The sequence below is a fragment of the Ostrea edulis genome, chromosome 2, assembly GCF_947568905.1.
Source record: "Ostrea edulis chromosome 2, xbOstEdul1.1, whole genome shotgun sequence".
Taxonomy (NCBI): Eukaryota; Metazoa; Mollusca; class Bivalvia; order Ostreida; family Ostreidae; genus Ostrea; species Ostrea edulis.
This window is the reverse complement of record NC_079165.1, coordinates 52,164,524-52,174,326: the sequence shown is the minus strand read 5'-3', so window position 1 is coordinate 52,174,326 and position 9,803 is coordinate 52,164,524. Positions and strand designations below refer to the sequence as shown.

At 34.1% G+C, this 9,803-nt stretch overlaps 1 protein-coding gene across 11 annotated transcripts in view; it reads right to left on the bottom strand.

Moving 5' to 3' along the window:
* Window positions 1-2,239: 2,239 nt before the first annotated feature.
* Window positions 2,240-9,803, bottom strand: part of LOC125682084 (cell adhesion molecule-related/down-regulated by oncogenes-like) — a 230,502-nt gene continuing 222,938 nt past the window's right edge. For all 11 annotated transcript variants that reach the window (XM_048922483.2, XM_048922482.2, XM_048922479.2 and 8 more), the window contains one exon: window positions 2,240-9,619. In XM_048922483.2, coding sequence (XP_048778440.1) covers window positions 9,483-9,619 — 137 coding nt within the window. In that variant the 3' untranslated portion in view covers window positions 2,240-9,482. The remainder of the gene's footprint in view (window positions 9,620-9,803) is intronic.

Here is a 9,803-nt window from a genome sequence, read left to right as displayed (position 1 = left end):
ATTATCACCTGCATATGGTGTTTATATATCTCAACTGATTTGATATGCAAGAGCTTGTTCTGCGTATAGTCAGTTTTTAAATCGAGGTAAGCTACTGACAAACAAGTTGATGGTACAGGGGTTTCAACAGTCTCGATTGAAGTCAGCATTTCGCAAATTCTATGGTCGTTATGGCGATCTAGTTCGTCAATACGACCTCGCATTGGGTCAAATGCTGTCTGACGTGTTTCATACCGATTGGTGGGCCGTTCTTGGCACACTGATTTTGACTGCGGATGACTCCGTTTGCCTGATCAAGATGTGAGGCTCGCGGCGGGTGTGGCCGGTCGGCGGGGGATGCTTGCTCCTCCTGGGCATCTGATCCCACCTCTGGTGTGTCCAGGGGTCCGTGTTTGCCCAACTACCTATTCTGTATTGCTTATAGGAGTTATGAGATTGATCACTGTTCGTTATCTTCACCTTGCATGAGAGCAATTTCAGTACAGGACATGGAAGCAATGGGTACATTTAGCTATGTAACTTGTAAGTTCTGGTTTTAAAGAGAGTCCACCTTTTCATCCTATTCATCGAAAGATTTGACTTTTTTCGTATCATATTTTATTCTGAAATATAAAAGAAAACTGACAAATGTGATATTATAAGGATCATGATAAAATGCATATTTTGAAGTCCAAAGGTCAAACTTTAAAGCCGCACGATATGTAGTAAAATACAAGGAGCATAGTCCTCGCGGGATGCCAGAGTTGAGTCCTCATGCGACACTTTACAAATTGGTACGAATTTGTGCAAATTGCATGTGAAAACAAGGGCGATTTAATCATCAACAATCATGGTACTCTCTATCAAACAACAATTCAGGTAGGCAAAGACATGAAATGACCGAGAAAGATGAGTTCAAATCATCAATTTCAAGGTTGTCGACCTACTTGTGAAACGCGAACGAAGTGTAAGTACAGGTTCGTGAACTTCAGTGACAAATTGATCAAGATATATCTACGACACTCTATGCGATATGATGTTTGCAGAAATATTGTGTATTTTATGAGAAACCGGTCTCATATTCGGTGATACTGTGTTTGCTGCGCTTCGGAGCCGATCCCTCGTGACGACTCCTCGAGTGTGACGTTCAATACGGTGAAAATTCTACGCATGCGCAGAAGCCAGGGTTTTGCGTCGCTTTTCCCCCCTATATGCGACACAATACTCTGGTGACAGTTTTCCCTGTTACAGTGGGAACGAACGGTTTTAGATGAAAACGGATCGCTTTGGTCTGGAAACGGAACACTGAACGGTTTGAAAGGAACCGTTTGATGTGGGAACGGAATGGTTCTTACTGAAGCAGAAAGCTGTATTTGTTATGTTATCCTTATTGCGAGAGTTATCACCCTTGTCATTTTTAATTGCTTATTAGACATACTCAAATAAATATTTCATGATGGTTAGTTTTGAATTAAAGTACATACAATTATAATCATTGTGTGTTTCTATAGTAGATTCTATAAAGATTAGCCAGTTTGGGTATGATTAGTATTTTGTTTTAATTTGTAAGTAATTATACACTACGGATCATTATGGTACTGCGGATATATAGGATTCTTCTACACGATGGTAAAGTACGGTTCTAGAGGTAAAACCCGACACACCCTGCAAGGTACGTATAAGTGTGCAGACTTCCCTACTTGCACAGTACGTCGTAATAGTAAGTGTGTGGTCATCCCTGCTTAATACTGTCAGAGTGTGTGGTCAAACCCTGCTAAGGATTTGTAATCTGTTAGCTACAAGTGTGCGGATATTCCTGCTTGTTGCTGTTCAAGATCAGGTGTGAGGACATCCCTGCCTGTCTTTTTGGTAGAGCACTGGTGTGCGGACATCACTGCCAGTGTCTCTAATTAGAACCGGTAATTAGAGAGTGTGCGGTCATCCCTGCCTATCACTGCGCAAAGGCAGGTGTGCGGGCATCCCTGCTTGTCCTTGTGGAAGTGCGCTGGTGTGTGGAATTCCCTGCCAGTGCACTTGTTCGCTACCAGTCAATAGATCCTATATAGGCGCAGTACAACTGATTAAAGTATGCGCATTGTACATATTTGCAGTATCTCAGGGCTATTCGTTTCTATCATGGGTACGAGCCCGAGGGGGTTCACAGGCAGTGACCTCCCTTGCACGTTACATTATCAAAAACAGAGAGGTTCAAATGGTGTAGTAGTACGCTCCAGCGTCTGTTAACATATGAAATCAGAAATTTGCATCTTGATACATTTTAATTGAGTATTTATCATTTTCAACAATGCATATACAATATTCATTCATGATATTTCACATTTTGAAGACGGCCATACAGTAACAATCTGAATTATCACATAGCTTTCAATTGGTATGGCCATATATAAAATATCATATCCATCTTTGGCACTTGCCAGCTAGGGAAATCTTAAATACTGTATTTCAGTTCATTGTTAAACATCAGCCTGAAGACTATGGAAAGACAATGGGGTCAAAATTCTATCCATATAACTGTGTATTTGTAACCAGATATATCTATATCTATATAACTAACATGTTTCTCTTGTAGCTACGCAATGCACCTTTCGTTCAATGTAAATGTAGATATGTTAAACATAAATATAGAAAAGTTAAATATAACTTAAGGTGGCTCACTACACCCAGAAATAGTTTCTGAAATCAGTACGAATTGATTTAATTATAAACGATATGATGATATACAATAAGTATATATGCCAAAAAATATACAAATTTGGATTAAAAAAAAAAAAGATTTCTACACGTACAAATAAAAGACTCTGGGGGATTTGAGCTACGATGATAGACAAACAAATCGATCGATACATACATTTTCACTATAAGTTTTAGTGTAGTGAGCTACCTTAATGAGGTTCGCACCTGAGATTTGGAGTAATGTCAATTTTAGGGAAGTGTATTTTTGATTTCTACATTGAAGGAGAGTCAGGAAATTAAAAAGAAAAACTGGGGTCGCAATGCTTGTTATTGAGCTACAGTGTTCTAAACATGACCTTTTCGCACTTAAAATCGACTCAAGATTTATACAATTAAACTTGATTTGTCTGTTGGTGTCAACACAAATCAATCATTGCAATAGATAAATAATCACGTCATTTAACAATACGGATAAAAAACAAAGTTTAAAACAAGGAATGAAAATAATGACCTTTTTGCACCTGATTTACGAAAACATTCATGATATCAAATTTGAGAGTTTAAAAGTACATATTTGGAGTAATGTCAATTTCTAAAATTTCATATAATTTTCAAGGTCTTGTCTTAAATCTAAAATGGAACTAAAACAAGATGTCCATGGGCCACATCGCTCACCTAAGCAACAGTTCCTAACAATAAACAAGCTTCAGCAAAACCAGTCTGATTAAAACCAGCCCCCCTTCTCCTATCGTCGATAGGAGAAGGGGGCTGGTTTTAATCAGACTGCAGCACAAGCAGCCTTAGTTCAGGTTTCCCCCGGTGGAATATTGGGGCCACAATAGGGAATCCAATTTGTACATGCGAATATATAAAGAAAATCTTCTCAAGAACCAATGGGTCAGAAGAGTGGAGATTTACCTGAAAGCTTCCTGATATAAAGTAGATTCAAATTTGCTCAGATCATGGCCCTGGGGGGGGGGGGGGGGGGGGGGGAGGGGGGGGGAGGATGGGGCCACAATAGTTTTACATGCTGATATATAGGAAAGTCTTCTCCAGAATCAATGCGCCAATTTCAAGCAAACTTACAACAAATCATCCTTGGGTGAAAGGGAGACAAGTTTGTTGAAATGAAGGGCCATGATCTCTTCAAAGGGGAGATAATCACGAAAATGCAAATTTAGGGTGCGGCCATTTAAAAATCTTCTTGAAAACCACTGGGCCAGAAAAACTGAATGTTACATGAAAGCTTCTTGACATAGTGGAGATTCAAGTTTGTTAAAATCATGACCCCTGATCAAGAACCACCAGGCCAAATGAGTAGAAATTTAAGTGAAGGCTTCCTATGTTAGAGTAGATTCAAATTTGTTTAGATCATGAACCCCCAAGGGCAGGGTGGGGCCACATAATGCAGTCAAAGTTTTACGTGCTGATATATAGGAAAATCTTCTCTAGAACCACTGAGCCAATTTCAAGCAAACTTACAACAAATCATCCTTATGTGAAGGGGTTCAAGTTTGTTTAAATGACTGTTGGCGGCATCGGTATAAACTTTTCACATTTTCATCTTCTCCAGAACCACTGGGCCAATTTCAGCCAAACTTGACACAAAGCATCCTTGGGTGAAGGGGATTCAAGGTTGTTCAAATGAAGGGCCATGCCCCTTCAAAGGGGAAAAAGGCTGAAATTTACATGAAAGCTTCCTGATATAGTGGAAAAGTGAGCAAGCTCACATACCCTACGCTCCAACAATGCTTGAAAATGCCTCACATTATGAATGGTAATGCCATGTATTACTGCAAGAACAGGACAGATGGGCTTGAAATTCTAAGTTCAAAAGGGGCATAACTCCCAGAAAAATGATTGAATCAGAATTTCCTGGGAATATATACATCTACACAGTGTGTCCTTATTAACTACAAAGTTTCATGAAATTCTGTTGAGCGGTCTCAGAGGAGTTGCGCTGACAAAAAAGGGATTGACGGACTGGTCAAAAACATTATACCCTCTGCAAATTCGTTGTGCGTGGGATAAAGAATTGAATAATGAATTGATGTGTTACATGCCACACTTTGTGAGTTGTACAAACATCAATTACAGATTCAATTTCAAAGGTTGATAGAACAAATGATGGATTTACCTATACCTCATGTTTTGCATTTATATAAATTTATCAAAGAAGAAATTACTATCAGAAATCTTAAAATTTTGATTACACACGAAATTTCTATCTAAATATTCAATGGATAATGTATTACATAACAACATTCACACAGTCATTCCAGGCCACTGGATTGACTTTGCACTCGTAATTCAACACTTTGCATTTACGTTTAACATTTCTACTGAACGAATGTTGCATTGCATATATATAGTTACAAATACACAATTACAGGGGATAGAATTTTGTCCCTGTTGGCTTTCCATATGATACAGTGTAACATATCAACCAGAAGTTTTGCAATCTAAAATTCTGTGTTTTACTCTCTACTGTACTTACTAAGTTTTCCTGTACTTTATTTATGAAACATTTAAAATCTTTCAGAAACAATTATAAAATACAATATGCTTAATCTTGCAAATCTGATTAAATTGGTAATCAAAGATGGCTAAGTGTCAAATTCGAAAGATAAGAGATTTCATATGTCAGCATTTTTTTTTTATCAGACTGTTTGAAATCATATTTCCTGTAATATAGAGTATTGCTCTGGAAAAAAAACCATGATGAATTTATTAACATGAACCAGTATCACAAAATCTTGGATCAATGGTGAAGAAAAAGAAACAAATATTAAAGCAACATTTTATACTTGTTCATATTTACCTAGTAAAGGACAAGGCAGTGTTATGGATAAATCACTTTTTATACTGCCTCATTTTAATTAATCTAATAAATTGCAAGAAATTTCAGCATGAAAAAATAAACTTTTCCTTAACAAAAAATATGTTTTTACAAGTCAGATATAATTATATATGTATAATTATAAATCATACATATATATATATATATGTGTACATGTATATAGAAACCTTTGTAACCTTTTCAAAGTTGCTAAAATTTATCTACATGCCAAAATTAGTGTACATTACAGATTGCACTTAAAATTCACAAGCATACACCCACTCTAACTTCTCAATTTCAAATCTATATCTTTTTCCCAGCGGCAATAAAAACTGACACACATCAGAAATTAACTTAAAAGGAAAAAAAAAAAAAGAACAATAGAAAATTTAATACTGAACATAAAATGACAGAACATTTGACCAACATCAAAATTCCTCAAAATCATCTGTCAACATAATGAATATTTTGTAAGAAAGTACACATCTATCCTACTTTACTTTCACAATATATTTCTGTGTAGTAACAGTAGTTTGAAAAGTTCAGCATGATTTTTGTATCATGATTTCATAATAGTATTGTTTATATAATGTCGCTGTCTGTGGGTTTGTCTACCCATCAAAACAAAATTACACCCCTACAAAATTTAGAGCAATTTAATCAAACAAAATATGGTATCAAACAATCTAGTCAATCGTGAAAGAAACACAAGAGAAAATGAGGAATAGAAACTGGTCATTTCTCCACAAACTACTAATTGTATAATAAACACTATAAATTAAAACACAACTTTATATGGTAATTCTCGTTATTTTGTCATTTCAAATGGCATATGAATATATATATATATATATATGTATATATATATATATATATATAATTACAGGTAAGTACACACATGATGAATTCCTTAATTTTTACCCTTGAAACTTGTTCTCCAGTTTCCTCTGTTGGAGAACGGAGATTATTCTACATCACATTTAAAGAACATAGTACATCACATTCATAACAGTCTTACATAAATACATCATGACCTAACTTGTTTTTATGTTTGTTGAACATCTGAAAATAAAAATGAGGACAATGTTAACATACCTGTCAACCTAAATAACAAAACAGAATACTCATGTGAAATATTAGGTCATATATTGATTCTAAATAACAAAACAGAATACTCATGTGAAATATTAGGTCATATATTGATTCTAAATAACAAAACAGAATACTCATGTGAAATATTAGGTCATATTGATTTCTTTTATCAAATGTGAAAATGCTTTCAAAACATACTTTAATCTGACGATCATTTCAATTACTGTGGACATTTTTTCATGTGGTGCAAATTTCCACCATCTTAATTAACAAATTCATGAACTTAAGTACATGCAGCAGTGGAATGAAGTCCAACTATAAATCCTTATTCAAATCCAAGAGGGATTTTGTACAAATTGTTAATTGAATATATGAATTATAGATTTATTTAATTATATACATGTATATCACTATTGTTTCATGTAAATTAGAATATTTACATTTCCAATGTGTTTGCCTTCAATATCTTTATAATGATAGCCATTTCCTCATGAATGTGATGCAGTTGTGAACAATGTGTGTATGAATCTTGATACATATTAGTCGGTCTATTTTAACGACTGGGAATTCCAATAGAAATGAAAGTAGAAGGAAATATAAGAAATAAATTTCACTTAATACGGGTATGAACTGCAATGCTTCATGCCTGCATACTTTTCATGAAGTGCTAACAGTTCATATGCCCTCATGCATTTTCAAAACTGAAATATATTTCATTGAATTACAAGCTATGTTCCTACAATTAATGCACTTTACCAAATTTGGGACAATTATTACACCCTCATAAAGAGGTTCGTTTGTGTAAAACTGTTTATAATTCACTATATGTGTAAAACATAGTCCAAACTATGTGAGAACTGACTACTTTGATCTTTAAGTCATTTAAGAATATTTCTGAGGCAGTAATTGCAGCTAAAATCAAAATCTGTTCCCACAAGTTTTAAAGGACTATATAGGATAAAGGCTTTATTCCCCCCAACATCTATATTTGTGCTATTGTTTCAAAATTTAGTGTATTTTTTTGCAAGAATCCTAATGCAACTCATTTGCTAATGTCAATTTGATCAAAATGACCTAAAACCAGAATAATGACATTACAAACATGATGTTGTGCTGCCACTTTTGGTATTCTGACATAAAATGGCTATTTTGAACATTTTACCATTAGAAACACCAAGTGCAGACTTGGGCAGATTTTATATCTAATTTTATACCATAGAATTGTATCTTTCCAGTACACAAATGTGATAAAAAAAAAATCATTTGTCAAAAGTGGTGTGCTATGTTTTCTTTTAGCTGAATTCTAGTAGAATTGATGGTATGTACTCCAGAGGACTTTATCAGAGACAATTTATGTGAAACACTGCATTGCACACAATCTCTTTCATGAAATAAAAGAAAACTTTGTATTTTAAGCTTTAAAATTGAGTTTTAAAGGGGCTGTTATCATAAATAGTCCTTTGTCTATGTATAATTCACACCAAATCTTGGCAATTGTTGTGGTACTGCTGAATTGAGATACAATGTTCAAAGTATGTTGAAACAAAAATAATTACTAGATACTTGTACAAATCTGCAGAATATATAAACTGGTGGAATTATGACCTGGCCTGTGGACAATGCCTACAGTACAACATAATTATCTGTATTAGACTATTATATAACAACATTTTTTAAACACACACACACTTTCTTGAAATCCAATGCTGGCAAATAAAAGAAACATCTTTTGATACTGTGAGAAGTATCGATCATTATAAATATAATTCACTGTAGACAATGTTATAATAATATGTTACAAAAGAGGTTGAATAATAAATATTATTGAGTGTGAAAACTATTGAGATTTTCAACAGATTTTATGAATTTGTATATAATAACACACAGAAAGATATGCTATATCATTATAATGATCATAAAAGTCTGCTAATTTTGAAGTCTGCAAAAAGAAATGAAGGTGACCTTGTTTTTGGTTTTCAAATTCCAGTCATATAGAGTATAGTGTATTTATAGTACTGAGCTATAAACTGAGCTATAATTCAAAATTAAAATGAATGCATCAATGATTTAGTTTGTAATGAAATGAACTTTAATAAGTACCGTATAGTGGTTTTTTTCAGCGGAGTTATAATTTTGGCTTATTTTAGCAGTTAGATAGCTTTCCGCCAAAATTTCAATCGCCAAATATGCCCCCAATTGCAACTTCAGTATTTGAAAAAGAGACAACTCTTCCCTGTCCGCTAAAATTTATTTCGCTAAAATTATTAAAATTATTTCAGACAGCAAATCACCAAATTTTAGACCCGCGGAATAAACCCGCTATACGGTATGTAAAAGTAAAAGGCTGCCCCAAAATAACAATAACATGGTATGGACCAAAAAAGAAAGAAGAAAAAGGGGGAAAAAAATTAAAAACTCACACACTATACAAATTGAAAGCACACCAATTTCCAGACAACATATTCCTTTCAACTGAAAAATATTGATCACATGATAAGCTTTGGCTTGCTTGAATTTTAACTAACTAATAAAACTGAGGTATTATCTTGTTGTGTTATTACAATCTTGTTAATGTACACAGGTATGCAACATTCTCGTTAATATACAAGAGAAAGAAAAAACAACAATTAGGTCATCGGGCCATGTGTGGTTCATGAATACAAATTTATAAAAATTCTCGTTAAAAAATTAAAAAGAAGGTGGTTCAATTAAACTCTCCTCTTCCTTGCAAGAGCATGGTCACTTTGATTAACAAAATCCTCTCAAATGGATAATGCTACTTTTTGAGTGGCAACTGATGAGCCAAATACACAAATAAACAACTTTCTGTTTTGGGATTCCATATGGCAGAAAATGAGGCATCTCAAAGCAGATGATGTCATACTTCCTTATTTGATTGCATTAATTCTGAGTTTGGAGAAGATGAGTCAAATGTCTGAGGCTGAATTGAATTCTGACCAGAAATCTGAGATGAACATACTCCTCTGTCGTAAGAATTGAATTCTATTGTTCCTTCTGAAATAAAAATAATGTAAACAGATTTTAAATAATGCACCTATTGTATTACATGTGCAGTTTACTCCACTTTTAATGATTATATTGAAATCTGCTATTTTAAAAAATTGCTTAATATTTGGAAATAAAGAATTCCCCAGCAAAATTTTCTCTTCTTTGCATTAAAATGTTGTTAAATTTAATG